Source organism: Ruditapes philippinarum, unplaced genomic scaffold, assembly GCF_026571515.1.
Source record: "Ruditapes philippinarum isolate M1 unplaced genomic scaffold, ASM2657151v2 ctg1482_1_1_1_1, whole genome shotgun sequence".
Taxonomy (NCBI): Eukaryota; Metazoa; Mollusca; class Bivalvia; order Venerida; family Veneridae; genus Ruditapes; species Ruditapes philippinarum.
The window spans coordinates 30,800-46,586 of record NW_026851617.1 but is presented as its reverse complement, the minus strand read 5'-3'; the positions used below and the strand labels follow the sequence as shown (position 1 = coordinate 46,586).

The 15,787-nt window shown below is 31.3% G+C and overlaps 1 protein-coding gene across 1 annotated transcript in view; it reads left to right on the top strand.

The window, feature by feature from the left end:
* The window catches only part of LOC132716120 (rho GTPase-activating protein syd-1-like), a 47,288-nt gene extending 39,026 nt beyond the window's left edge, over positions 1-8,262 (top strand). The window contains exons 3-5 of the mRNA XM_060699342.1: positions 2,813-2,973; positions 5,254-5,461; positions 7,556-8,262. Coding sequence (XP_060555325.1) covers positions 2,813-2,973; positions 5,254-5,461; positions 7,556-7,623 — 437 coding nt within the window. The 3' untranslated portion in view covers positions 7,624-8,262. The remainder of the gene's footprint in view (positions 1-2,812; positions 2,974-5,253; positions 5,462-7,555) is intronic.
* The last annotated feature ends 7,525 nt before the right edge of the window (positions 8,263-15,787 follow it).

Here is a 15,787-nt window from a genome sequence, read left to right as displayed (position 1 = left end):
CACGGTCCGTACCGGCTTATCTTGGTTTGCACTGGTCGCATGGGTATAATATATTGCCTCTTACAGGTTACGGGTCTAAAGTGCCAAACTCAAATCCGTATATAATATCTGTTTTGTTTATCACGTATTTCAAATTCTAGTATTTGCTTATCAAAGAAAGTATGAATTCATGCCGGGTTTTTTTTTTCATTGTGACAATTATTTTTATTAACAGTTCCATAACTTCAAACGTCATGTTTGTCTAAGGTTCAGTAATATGGAAGGTTAAAGTGTCTTTTAGTTCTTAAATTTCGAAAACCTATGGTAAACGTTCTAAAAGGAATACATCTTGGAAATATTAGTTTCAGGACCAAAAGTACCGCAAAGGAGTGAGGTCAACGGTATCTGTGTCACTTATAAATTCTATTGCCTAGTTATACTCATTTGGTCTAGATTTTACGCGTGTTGGGAGTAATATATCTTTGTGGTCGTTTAACGTTAATAAGTACCAGTCACGCACTTGTTACAGTTAGCAAAATGTTTACATTAATTAATTCTGTAAACGATCAATTAATTCTGTAAACGATCACATTACAATTTGATTCAGGATCTTCTGATTAAAAAAAATGAAATTAATAGTTTAAAGTTTCTCCATAGCTGAATATAACTTAAATATTTTTCAACGTGCTTTAACTAGAGTTGTTTGAAAATTATGTATGATTCAATATTTTTAACAGCTTTTATACACATTGTTTCTTTTATTAAAGAAAAAAATGAGCGATGCAATTTCCTGTGGTATTCCCGGCTTTACTTTGATTCGCCCATTCATCTACATTATTGTATATTGTTCATACATTCTTTCAAAGTATATACCCGCTTAAAGGAAAGTATTATGAGAATTTTCTTTGACAGGTGAAATAGTCTTGTAGATCAATGGAGATTAGTTGTCAACTCCATTGCAATTCTGTAATATAATAGACCATAGATGTGCTTTGTAGGTTTCATACTTTTAGGCTGAAACAAAATAGTGTCAAGTTAATTTAACGATGTATTTCGTTGATGTTTTTCCTTGACGTTTACAAGACCAGAAAGCAATGGCGTAAACGAACGATTAAATTAGACAACCGAATATGAGTACAAAGACATCGTTCCTTTCCGTACGATTTTTTTCATTTATCTCTAATTGCAATGTACTGTTATATGTCTTTTCATGTCTGCAAATCATTTCATATTTTCATAACGATATTATGGATTTTTTAAGAAAACAAAATACAATATTGAAGTAGTCTACTTAAAATGATTTTGCTCACACGCAAATGTTTCCCGTGGAAAAGGCGTGAGAACACTAAATTACAAAGAAGTATTTCCATGGTGCTACTACCACACTTCATATTTCAGATGATTGTCGGCTTCAATATCAATCCGTTAACATACGTGTCAAACGTACTGTTTAAGCTAGCACTCGGTAAAACAGAATCTCTAAGCTTGGCTTTCAGTATTGATCTAACCACAGAACAACAGCATCGAGGCCGTTCAGTGTTTCAGGGAATACAATGGCAAATGCCAAATTACTGTGATTAAATATTGATGGAAAACTTCATTAATTGAACAATGCTGGAATTCGCGAAACAAGACATCTATTGCTTGTATAGCTCTTCCACACCTTTTACAATTCTGTTCAGTATTAAAGGTCACCGGATTTAATGGCACAAGTCTGCGTTATGTAAAATTTAAGGGAAAGGCATGATTATCGGAACTATTATATATTCTGTTTATTGAATGCCATTTATGGGGAACATATTATTAGCAAAACGATATTCAAATTTCTATATTACATCTCGCCTTCCTGTACTGAGTAGTGAATGTCATTACATAAATTTATTATATAAGGAAACTGCTTAAAGCACTCACTTTACGTAATACTAATACAATGACATTTTCTTAGTGGTTTGTAATTAGAATTTGCTGTTAGTAATTTCTCTAATTTCTCCCTTATTGTTGAAGGAAGTAAATTCTCTCCCTTTTAATAAAAAAATTACAATAAATCAAGGAAGTTAATTCTCTCCCTTGATGAAAATATTCATTTATGTTAACCCTTGCCTTGCTGAATTTCTAAAGTACACTCGTCCAGCTTCAATTTTTGGAACTTCCCATTATCAATTTTGGGGTTAAGATAAAAACCTAAGTAAAGTAGCAAACAGTTTAGCCCCTGGTAAGACTGCAACAAGTCTGCACACTTCCGGTTCCAGAAAGGTAAAAGGTTAATTGAGAGTTAAGTAAAGCCGGCTAGGCATCAAATAGTAGAAAGTAATAGTAATTTATTTTGCAAAATTGTCAATGCTAATGAAGCATAGCAAACCAGAGTTACATTCAGTACCTTACCTGAAAAAAAACTTGTATATAAGCCTTTTTACTTCGGTGTTTTTTTATCTTGATTGATTGAACTATAGTCATTTAGTGATATATTTGTATATAAATGTTCATACTTGGACTAGAATTATTATTTATTTTTTATGTATTCATTTTTTCTCTATATTAACGTTATTTTATAAATTAAAGGACAAACAAGCTGTTAGTTCCACGTTGTTTCAATATAGCCTATATAAAAATACATTGATACAAAGCGCACAAGTATGCTTTCGTTTCCTGAACAGCTAAAACAAAACAAAATAGCCGTACATTAATTAAGTACGGTAAATTTTCAGTACCTAATATTCCGTAATGAACGGGCATACAGTCCTTGAATGCATCCAGTGAAACATATTCTTGTTATAAATATAAATAAGTCAATCTTCCTCGATAACACTTATATGATTGTGAATTTATTTTTCAGGTGTTCTCAAAGACTACTTCCGGGAGTTACCTGAACCACTTGTGACGAACGCTCTCTATCAGATGATGCTTGATGCTCTAAGCGTACGCCTTCCGAGTGACCCAGATGGGAGTGCAAAACTCATGCTTAGCATACTAGAGTGCCTTCCAAAATCCAATCAGGTATGGGTGTCTGACACTTTTACACAAATATTTCATCGTGATTTCAATGAAAGCGGCTGCTTCCTATTTTTCTTATTCTTCTTTAACAATGGTCATGGATTTTTACTATACATGTATTAAAGATTACTGGACTTTCGTGTTTATACTTGAATGAATAATGCGCATGCGTGTGCATGGTTATTTTTAGTTAAACTATTTATAAACGTTTAAGGGAGAGCATAAAAGGCAGTTCATTAAAAAAATAGGTTGGTGACCCTCGTATTTTTTCTCTTTTATTTGTTTCAGTCCTTATTCTGTTTTATCAAGTTTAAGAACTTTCTCCGTGCTTGTTTCAAGTTTCCTTTTTTACATTTTACGTTGTTTTACCTAAAATGCATTTCTCCCAGAACAGTCATTACATGACGGTGACTTTTCGGTGCTGGTATTTTAAAACAATTCAAACAAAATATACAATTGCCTAGCAATATTGAATGATCGATCCATACAGAATACTTCCTACCAAGGAGTGAACATATTTATGGCGTGTTTTAAAACGTGCGCAATTTTAACGGTTATAAATCAAATGCCATCCCACGCAAACTATTTCTATAAATATCACAACTTCTTATGAATTATGGGATTTTAAGTCTTGAAGATTAAATCCTTAACGATTTTAATGCGTTGTTACAGTAAATTTGTGAGAAACAAATTGAATATTTCAGAAATTTCTATTAAATATTTCAGAAACTAAATAAGGGCATAGTATTTTCGTATTTTGTTAATTCTTTTGACACTGTATTGTCATTTTTTCTTTTAACATTTGAGACACGAATAATAACCACTTTTTATTTGTTTGAAAACGCTGTACAAATTCTTTTATCTTACATTCGCATCATTATATTTATGTATTACATTTATTTAAAGGAACTCCACTGAGGTCCAAATACTTTTAAACATAAAATATTAATTTCTTAAATAAATCAGCTGGGGCACTCAAAACAGACAGTTATACTCGTACAAGAGATAAGCAAGAAATATGAAAAGTAATTAAAATGAAAATCGTATCTTTGTGCTATTATTAGCCTAATTTGAGTGCAAAGCGTTGCAACGCTTTTCAATATTGGGTCTTTCTTTTTTCAAAATAAAAATAATTGTTCTGATAAAACACACAAGTTATTAATCTAAACGTACTTCAAATGAAACATCAATCTCGAAAAATTATTTTCAGTCCAATCATGTAAAAAAACAGAATCTCAGTGGAGTCCCTTTAAGCATTAATTCACTTTGGAAAGGAGATTCTAATTTTGATAACGAGTACAAACGCCAGCTTCTTTGAAATCTTCTTTTGATATAAGAATTTAACACCCATCTCCGTTTCAAAAATTCAATACGATGCCACTGTGTTAAGCCTCTTACAATGTATTAATCAAGATATAATTCGATTCACATTTCAAAAAAGGGAAAGACAATTCATTATGAAACAAGCTTAATAATTGTTAAAAGAAACTACAAATTGGATTTTGGCGGTCATGAAGAGTGAGAAGTATAGAAAAGTTACGATTAAACACAGAGACGTTGCATGTATTCAGAGAGGATTTTGTTACAAATCAATCAGCGAGGTTTAGATAATAGTTTGATTAAAAAGCATTGCAGTATCGAATCACCAATCGTTGTTTTGAGCAAAACTAAAAGTATATTGTAGCATCACACTAACTGTCGTATTTCGGTATATATCGGACAAAACGCTTGAAAGATCAAAATTAATGCTAAAATCTCGCCTTTTCAGCCTCCGAAATAACTTTAAAGCGTCTAATTCATCTTTTTACACCGATTTATGTACAAACATAAATGAAAAATGGTAGAATTGACGAAAACAAGCGATATTTTTCTACTTTGTTATAATTATTTCTGCAAGCGTCTTGAGGTACTGCTCCAACACTGTAGTGAGTTAAATCTGTATTTTGGTAAACAGTTAAAAGTGCATAACCGCGTTAAATAATGCTACAATGTTTTTGAGGTGTAAAAGTCAAAATTAAATAATTTACCCAATGAAAGTATATTGTTATTGTATTTTTATATCTAGGCAACATGTAATTTAATTGTTTTCACATTCTTTGCACTGTATTCAGACTATATAAATACAATCTATTACCATATACCATTTACAATTTTGAGTTTAAGACTTTTTATCACAATAGTGTTATAATTATAACCTATTAATTAACGCAACAGTAAATACTGAAAATTAGTGAAATTTGGATTTGACGTCACATCCTGTTTAAAAAATGACGTCATTTTCAGGAGACGATGTCCTTGGTGCTCAACCATCTGCATGAAGTGGCGTCACATAGCGACAAGAACAAGATGGGGCTTGAACAGCTGGCAGTGTGTCTGGGTCCAGTCCTGCTCTGTCCTTCATCCGTCGGGTCCGACGACGAGACACTAGAATACAGTAAACATATTGAGGTCCTGAAATATCTGCTAGAAATATGGGGTAGTAGAAATAATGGTAGGTATATATATAACATTATTCGGAAAAAAGAAATGTCTTTACAAAATAAGCAACAAAAAATAGTTTCGCTTGCATGAAATCCATTCACGATAGATAGACTTATAGGTAGATAGGCGGTTAATATAGATGGCGCTCCGTGGCTCAGGCATAAACATAACGCACTTGTCAAGAAGTTGGGGGAGGGAGAAATGAGATAACTTATAAGACACAAAGTTTGCGTCCTTTAATGGGCCTTTTAGCATGAATATGATAATGTTTATGATAAAGGTTTCGGTCGACAGACTCATAGAACGAAAACAAATATACATTATCTTCCATTTTCTCTATATCGTAATCAATGTACAGGTGTACAAACAGAACGATATGTACATCGGATTGAGTGTTTAAAGAAGCTAAAATTTTCCTGTTTTCTAGCCTTTTCATTTATATTCTTAGAAAATACATGTCGTATGGTCCTTTTCACATGTATGAATAGTATTTTACGCCTGTAAGGACATAAACATACGCCTTGATAAATAAATAAATAAATAAGATAACAATTTCTGGCGCAAACCAATAGAAATACTTATATCAAAGTGCATAAATACAATTCCGAAATACATAAACGATCAATGGAAATATGCATTATAATGAAACATAATGAATAACAACAATTAACTTTAAGGACATAAACACACGCCTTGATAAATAAATAAATAAATAAATAAGATAACAATTTCTGGCGCAAACCAAGAGAAATATTTATATCAAAGTGCGCATGCGTGAGGTGTTTTTTCCGGGAAGTTTGTAAAAACTGAGGCCCGGCATGCAAATTATGTCAAAATGAAATATGAGAAATTAGTTGTTATAATGAGATGATGAAATGGAATGATATAGGAATAATATAGGATAATGGATTGTATATCGGTCTGTAAACAGACAAATACAAGAGATATATATACAAATACAAGGACAAAATGATACATGAAAACGATATTCAAAAACACGAATATCGACCACATGACATACATTTAGAAAAAACGACTTTTTATAAGAATGAACCCAAGTGTCAACGCTATCACATATAACGATTGAAAATTTGTTACGTAATCGTTTGAAACAAGGCAGTTTTAGCATTAGAAATGAAAATAAAATTTCAGTGCAAACTAGCTTACAAAACCTCCTAAATCCATTTGCAGATCTCCTTTCTGTAAAGACATCTTATACTTGGAATTCTTCACTTTAAACAATACTGTTTCAAAAAAACTAATTTTTCAAGGAGAACGGTGCTTGTAATTTCCATAACTTGAATTACTTTCGACAGATATGCAGAAGACAAATTCCCATGATAAGTTCTATGCAACTGACTTGAATAATTCTGTAAATAAAATAATTCATGGCTCAAGCCAACGCGATAGACGCCGTTTTAGAATGAATTAATGCAAAGAGTTTCGGTCATACCGTTGACGTGTGCAAAACATTTTACCATTTAACTAAGTAATTGACTTGCCTTTGTAATTTGGAACTGTATTTTACTTATTTCAGGAAATTCAGTGTAGACAGGGGTGGGGCGTAATAGTTTATTTTATGCATCATTATGCCTGACTGAATTAAATAAAATAAGTAATACAATTGAGTTACTATCGACGTGTACATGCTTTCTAAATGAAAAAGGCCCTTAAAAAGAATTTGATGAAATAAAATATTTTTCCTGAATACCAATCCAAAAAAATGCTACAGTTGATTAATTAACTTCTTTATAAAGCCAGTAGACAGATAACCATGTGAACTTTTGGCGCCATATTTCCTATTGTCGTTTGGTTTGACTTTTCTACAATATAAGGTTTATTGATTTACCGTACTGACAAAACTCAACTTTTCAGATATCGTTAAATACAGACATTATTATATTTACTTGATTTATATCTAAAGTAAAATCAGAAATGTATTTTAAGAATATTAATTTTCAAATAATAAATGTCGTCTGCTTCACAGACAAAAAAATTGTTTAAAAAAATCGCTAATATTTTTTTATTGTCAACCATAATGCTTGAACGGCATTGCCACTTATTTCAGTTATATGTTATAATTTTCATATAATACTTTTTGCAGATGGGTCAAAGCCAACAAGCACACCTTCCTCCCAGAAATCTGCCAGTCCGACAGTTAACACCAGTTGACGAACAACATGTGTTTAGAATATATTTCAGCGTCTGTTCCATCTATATTTAAAACGGAAAACTACAGACATATAGGTTGTTTTGCAAACTCTTAAATAAAATCATGTCTTTTGATGGACAACACAATTAAGATAGAACTGAACTGAAATGAGCTGGACTGAATCGAACTGAATTGGATTGGAAGAGCTGTATGATTCTATTTCAAAATTGGACAATGGCTGAAAAATAGTTCGTTGATAATTCTTTAAGAAATCTCATAATAAACAAAGGTTTAAAGGATGATTTTAAAAGCATAGAGAATGCGACTGTTTGACTTATCGTCTGCTCGAAAACGGTGTGTTGAAGGTGTCGAATGTACTTAAATAAAAGATTTTAAAGAAGGGTCCTTCAATAAAGTGTCATTGGAAAATAGGAAAATATATAAATTTCCAAGATCTTTTTCATCAACTGAACTTGTTAATAATTTATCTAAAAAATAGTTATGTTTTGACATAAACTGCTAGACCATTTTGACTTTCAATTTAATTGAAATGAATTAAACACATGTTTTTATCGAATAATTTCCTGCATCCTGCATTATTTGGATCTGAAAATAACTTTAGATTCTAAAAATAACTTAGATTCTAAAAATAACTTATGTAACTGCATCTAAACATAAGCTTTTTTTAAAATGTACATAATGGAAAATGTTTGTGTTTAGGAAAGGGAAATAAACCTTTGACCTCATATCATCATGACATGGAAATTGGCGACAGTTTGTGATTTGTAAGAAAAGAGCATTGGTTAGCCTTTGAACTGATATCATTTCATGGAAATTGGCGACAGTTTGGGACGTTAAGAAATGAGCATCAACCTTTGATATGACAGCACTACATGATGGAAATTGGCGACATATTGTGCTCAGTTATGAAAATATAACATGGAAATTGGCGACAAAATGTTCTCCTTGAAAATTATTTACAGTAATGTTGTAAAATATCACATGGGAAATTGTGACAAAATGTGTTCCTTAAAAATAAGAAAATTGGCTACATAATCACGCAAACAAAGTGATATTTAAAATTGTTTAGTGCTGAAGTACTATCTATGGACACTGGCTACATATATTAATTCAAGATAGGTCGGACGATTCAATATTGCTACATATTAATCACGTGGACAATGTTCTCAGAACGGTGCATGATGTCTTTAGGATCATTCTCCCTGGACGACTCGAACTATTGCAATTATTTTGGTCACAGTCCCAATTAAATGTGCAGACTCGTATATGGCTATATTATTTGAATTATAAATTATTCATAGTAACAGATACCTATCTGATAACAGAAAACATTCATGTTTTAAAATTGAATGGCAAGCTATATGTAGTTTAGGTTTCATATCGATACATGGAACAAAACCTGCATAAATATGTTTTAAACATAGGAAGGGTTGTTATGACTTTGTGGTTTCGGAAGAGATTTCATTAGAATAGGTTGTCTATAAATAGAATTCTTTAAATAGATTTTTAGTATTTAAGCGACAATTCACTTTTTAAGTGATTTAAAGTTTTTATTTAGAAAATGTTGATTTTAAGGATTATTTAAAGAATGTAAGTGATGAAATGTATACGAAAAAATAAATTTATTTATGTGCATAAGCATACGTGGACAAATTTAACAATTTTTTTTTGTTTCTGCTAAACACTAGTAAGCTTCAGTTAAACAAAAAATGTCGAAATATCTGAATCAGTGATATTTATTTATTAATTTTATATTTTTATGATATTATCGTTAGTATTTAAATCAGTTAAATTAAGATACAAGTGATTCTACTAAAACTGGGCAAGGACCTTTAGATATTTTTTTTATCTTTTGGACGTGAATAACACTAAAACTTGTTTTGATGCAAGAATGAAAAAAGGAAAACACTATTTTTAACATTTGTCTTAAATTGGGATATACATGTACATGTATACATTTATATAATTTACGTTTTTTGTTTAAGAACTTGTATACAATTATACGTTCTTATTTTGTTTTTGTACCTGGTATAATGAATGTCTTGGCTAATTTTTTAAACACACTTGAATTTCAATTCAATTCTATTTTCAAATGAGCATATAAACAGAATGGCTTTAATCAATATATATTTTAATGAGTTTCTCTCTTTTGTTAAATGATCCAGTGCATTTAAAATATCTTATGTGCACACCTTAAGTTTGTCATACCTTCGCGGAGGCGTGTCTTGTAGGAAATTTATCCTTTTCAACAGTCGGAATACAGTACGTCTGGGGTCAGCCTTCAGCACGTCCGGAATCAGCCGGCATCATGATAGGAATAAGCAGACAGCAAGCCCGGAATCCGCCGTAGTATTACAGAGAAATATACTCACGAATTTTACATGAACTATTCTGTGAAATGTTCCCTGGTGTTTCTGCGTTTATTTCTGTTAATTAGATAGATGGATTCTGTATTGACCATCTTACTCCCGAGGGTGACCTTCTCAGGACTGTCAAACTTTTTTGAAGAGAAACGAACTGTTAAGTAACGACTACAATAAAATTAGTTGACATTAATAGAAAATAGGGTTGTGATAACTGGAAGAACCAAGTCTGTTTCAAAACATGTATTCTAGTCGATGAACTTTGTATAAACTGAGTATCCAGATTATTTAAATGATACAGAAAATATAATTTTATTGATATTTATCCAAAAGATAACGAACGCCTAAAGGAAAAGATATTTGTTCTGAATGCGTTATTGTTCAATATTGTATGGTTTTAAATTGAGATGCCCAGTATTTCGTTAACAAAGACAATTATGTTGAATGGACTAAACATTCAAATAACAAAGCATGTAATATTAAATAATATTGTCTCATACAGTTATTTAGGTATACAATTTTTTTATCAAATGAATGGCCTTTGGCCATCAAATAAAGGTCAAAACATTTGATAGTAACATATATGGCATACAGGCTTTCCAAATTTAGCAAACCGAAGCTATTGAGTTAGTTTTTTCATTGGGTTAAATCCAATATCATAATGCGCGGAGTATAAGGGGCAATAACTTCAGTGTATAAAAAAATAAATAATTACATTTATATGTATTGTTGTGTCGGTTTTACATCAGCAAATTCTAAAGACTAGTAACTTAAATCATAGGCTACAAACAATTATTTATATATATTAAAATGTGTTACAATTATGACATTTTTAGTTTGAAAATATAATGTTTTGTATTTTGTGATAGGGCTTTTAGATATTGTAAGTTGCTAGAAAATTGAAGTTTGTGTTAATCAAACTCATTGCAGCAATTATCTCAATGTACGGGAGATAAATGTGTATAGACATTACCTCCCTAGCAATTTAACTTGATAGAAGGGAGACTACTGTTGTCAGAAATTTGTTTATTTCATGTCGAACGGTTAGCTCCCTTGTATTTTGTAACTTCACTGTAAGGGTGGACAACTCTGTATACGAGTTTGAGTTTTTATCTGTTAGATTGTAAATCGTTTCCACATGTACATACTTAAATGTTGCATTATATAATTATATATTAGATTTAACAAATTACTAGGAATAAATTATACATGTTAATTAATAATTTTGTTCTTAGCATTGTTGCGATATGTGAGAGTAGATTTTATACAAATGAGATTACCTACTAACGGGTTGTATGGACATGATGGTCCAAGAATAACAGTAAAAATACTACTTTAAAGTGTTTGTGATCTTTTTTTCTTTTTTACCCACTCAAACCACATTTATCATCTCAGTGTACTTTAAAGTAATGATTTAGACTAGCCCTTAATCCACAAAAGCAAGTCAAAGCGCCAAATTCTCGAGAAGAACCTCAATTCTTGGAAACTTGATATTTTTGGTTTTATGAGTCTATAAAAATATATAACTGACGACCTAGTTCGAAACCTTAGACCCAAGTATAAATATGCTATGTACAAATTCAGAGCTGACGACGAATATATCAAAGTTAAAAGTGGGGTACCAGTTGATGTTTTCAATGACAAATCAAGCAATTTTGCTGTCTTCAGTAAGACATGCGTTAAATGTAAGCTTATTTAAATAAATGTCGTTTCCATTGATATAAAAGGTAACATCTCAGAAGATTAATAATGGTCGATGTGCAGGATGCATCTCCTCCCAAAATTACGGCCTCTCCTCCTCAAATGATAAGCAAGAATATAGTCGTCGCATAGTACATTTCTAAAGTATGTGCATATAAGTATGTGCCTTATCTTTTATCACTTAAAGAAATAGAATCTAAAATCAAACATCCAGTCAAGTCATAAAATTTCATTTTGGTCGATGACTTTTTCTTACGACACATAGTTCACAAATGAATTTTAAATATGCAAAACATACTAGGATTTCTAAACCCGAAGGAGAAGACATTTGAAATTGATGAAATCTAGGGGACTTTGCTAAGGAAAATAATTTAAGAAGCTCAGAAAATGCAATTACTTTAACACAACCTAAAAGCTATATCATGGAAATAAAGTAAAATTATGTGAAATATTCTTACAGTAATCGCACAAATAACTCTAGCGGTCGATACTGTCATGGAAATAAAGTAAAATTATGTGAAATATTCTCACAGTAATCGCACAAATAACTCTACCGGTCGATACTGTAATAAACAGTTGAAGACAGAATCTTCAGAATAAACTCCACGTAGTGGCAGATCTTTCTGCAATAAATATTTGAAGATTCGGAAATCTGGAGATCTGTTATTCGATATCAGTTATATGTAATGGTAAAATCTAGAGGACATTCTACTGTTAAACAAAGATATTTAATGTAAAAATGATATTTGAAAAAATAAAAACAGGTAAAAGTTCCTCATAAATGGACCTTTAGTTTAGTTTAAACATATTTAAATGGTGAAAGAAAGAAATTTATTGGAATTTTTTTGTGATATATAAAACACAAGAAGCCTCGAAGTTGAAGATTTGGAAACAATAGATAGTCTTTATAGTGAACAAGACTTCTTTGCTGTTCTTGGTAATCAATGCGAACAGTTCAAGCCTTGTTCAAGAGATGTAGTTAAAGTTAATGCAAAGCGCAGCTGAAACGAAGCATAGAAAAGAGCTGATGGGCATGACTTCTACAAAATAAAGCTCGTTTGCAATATATGATAATGATATCAAAACCTAAGATCAGGAATGCTGTTTCCTTTGACGTAAAACATCATAGGATCTAAAAAAATGGTCGGCAGGGATGATTCCTGATCTAAAACATGATTCCAGTTCAGACGTCACCGGGAGGGGTTAAAGATTAATGAAATTCCATTTTTCTATAGAAAGTTTTATTATTAAGTATCATAAGAAGTCATTAAAAATCACATCCATAGTATTTTCTAAGATTTTACAAATGATTAATGCTCAATTCACACAACACAGTAGATTATAATACGGGAAAAAAATTCTATTCAGATTTCAAATATTCAAATACATGGTCTGAGCAAGGCCACAAGTATGGCTAAAAAGGGTTGAAATGTTAATTTATTACTGCTATATTTGTAATTCAATGTACACAACAGAATATCACGTGCCGTTCACAATTTAAAACATATCGTTTTAGCAAGTATTTATCAATAAATATTTAAGTTTAATAATATAGGTACTATGAACACCGTATATGCCACCTGTTTTGACAGCCTAGACACAAAGTGAGAATCCAGTCAAACCGGCTCTGAAATCTACACCTTAAACTTTTGTTTTACCTTGCGTTCGTTGGATTCGTTGGATTGCTTTCCTTTACTCACAACATCAGGTGTCAAGTGATATGTGGCAGCTGGCACTTCAGTGTATTTTAATAATTTTTCTGGTCCTTCGGGATTATTGATCCCAATACTTCATTGATTTGATGAGTGAATATTTCTCAAGCCATTGCTAGGGGACTTGAGAAATGTTGCAATTTCCATTATATCTCATGAACAAACCAAATCAAACCGAGTCTGCAAATCTCTTATTCAGGTCGAGGATATTTCCTTTTCTTTATTTTTACATTTCCTTCAATTTCTCATTAAACTAAACAACTAATTTTGAGTCCAAAACTATGTCACTGGAATGTGACCCAATGTAGGTCAGAACATTAATTTTTGTAAAACGTTCGATTTCTCATTGGCTTTTCGCAAAGACGAAGTAAATTTTTGCTACAACAGCATTGGGAAAATGTCGGGCTCATAGAGTTCGTTTGTATAACATAGCAAATTGGCATTAAAATGTATTAAGATTGTTGTTTTAAAAAGTCGATTTTTTATTCCTTGTGAGTTCTTATTTCAACATAAGAACGCTATTGTAATAAAACGACAATCACGCTTGTTGACGTAATAAATATTATACAAGCGCCCAATGAAAAGAGTTTATCAAGTTTCTTGCTTACATCTCTCCGTTTTAGAATGAATTTATGCAAAAATAGTGCAGTCATACCGAAATTTGACGTGTGCAAAAAGTTTTACCATTTAACTTAAGTAGTTGACTTGCCGTGGTGTGAATTTGGAACTGTATTTTACTTATTTCAAGAAATTCAGTGTAGACAGGGGTGGGGCGTAAGAGTTTATTTCTACATAATTATGCCTGACTGAATTGATTTAAGCATTCAGTAATAAAATTGAATTACTATCGACGTGTACATGCTTTCTAAATGAAAAAGGCCCTTAAAAAGAATTTGATGAAATAGAATATTTTTCCTGAATACCAATCCAAAAAAATGCTACAGTTGATTAATTAACTTCTTTATAAAGCCAGTAGACAGATAACCATGTGAACTTTTGGCGCCATATTTCCTATTGTCGTTTGGTTTGACTTTTCTACAAATCAATGTGAGGGTTATTGATTTACCGTACTGACAAATTCTACTTTTCAGATATCGTTAAATACAGACATAATTATATTTACTTGATTTATATCTAAAGTAAAATCAGTAATATATTTTAAGAATATTAATTTTCAAATAGTAAATGTCGTCTGCTTCACAGACAAAAAAAATGTTTAAAAAAATCGCTAATAATTTTGTATTGTCAACCATAATGCTTGAACAGCTTTGCCACTTATTTCAGTTATATGCTATAATTTTCATATAATACTTTTTGCAGATGGGTCAAAGCCAACAAGCACACCTTCCTCCCAGAAATCTGCCAGTCCGACAGTTAACACCAGTTGACGAACAACATGTGTTTAGAATATATTTCAGCGTCTGTTCCATCTATATATTTAAAACGGAAAACTACAGACATATAGATTGTTTTGCGAACTCTTAAATAAAATCATGTCTTTTGATGGACAACACAACTAAGACAGAACTGAACTGAATTGAGCTGAACTGAATCGAATTGAATTGGATTGAAAGAGCTGAATGATTCTATTTCAAAAATGGACAATGGCTGAAAAATAGTTCGTTGATAATTCTTAAAGAAATCTCATAATAAGCAAAGGTTTAAAAGATGATTTTAAAAGCACAGAGAATGCGACTGTTTGACTTATCGTCTGCTCGAAAACGGTGTGTTGAATGTGACGAATGTACATAAATAAAAGATTTTAAAAAAGGGTCCTTCAATATAGTGTCATTGGAAAAAAAGGAAAATATATAAATTTCCAAGATTTTTTTTATTACCTGAACTTGTTGATCATTTATCTAAAAAATAGTTATGTTTTCACATAAACTGCTAGACCATTTTGACTTTCAATTTAATTGAAATGAATTAAACACATCGGATGATTTCCTGCATCTTCTGAAAATAATCTTAGATTCTAAAAATAATTTTAGATTCTAAAAATAACTTATGTAGCTGAAAATAACTCCAGAATCTAAAAATAAGCTTTTTTTAAATGTACATAATGAAACATGGAAAATGTTTGTGTTTAGGAAAGGGAAATAAACTTTTGACCTCATATCATGACATGGAAATTGGCGACAGTTTGTAATTTGTAAGTTAGCCTTTGATCTGATATCATTTCATGGAAATTGGCGACAGTTTGGGACGTTAAGAAAGGAGCATCAACCTTTGATCTGATATCACTACATGGAAATTGGCGACATAATGTGCTCAGTTATGAAAATATCACATGGAAATTGGCGAAAAAATGTTCTCCTTGAAAACTATTTACAGTAATGTCGTAAAATATCCCATGGGAATTTGTGACAAAATGTGCTCCTTAAAAA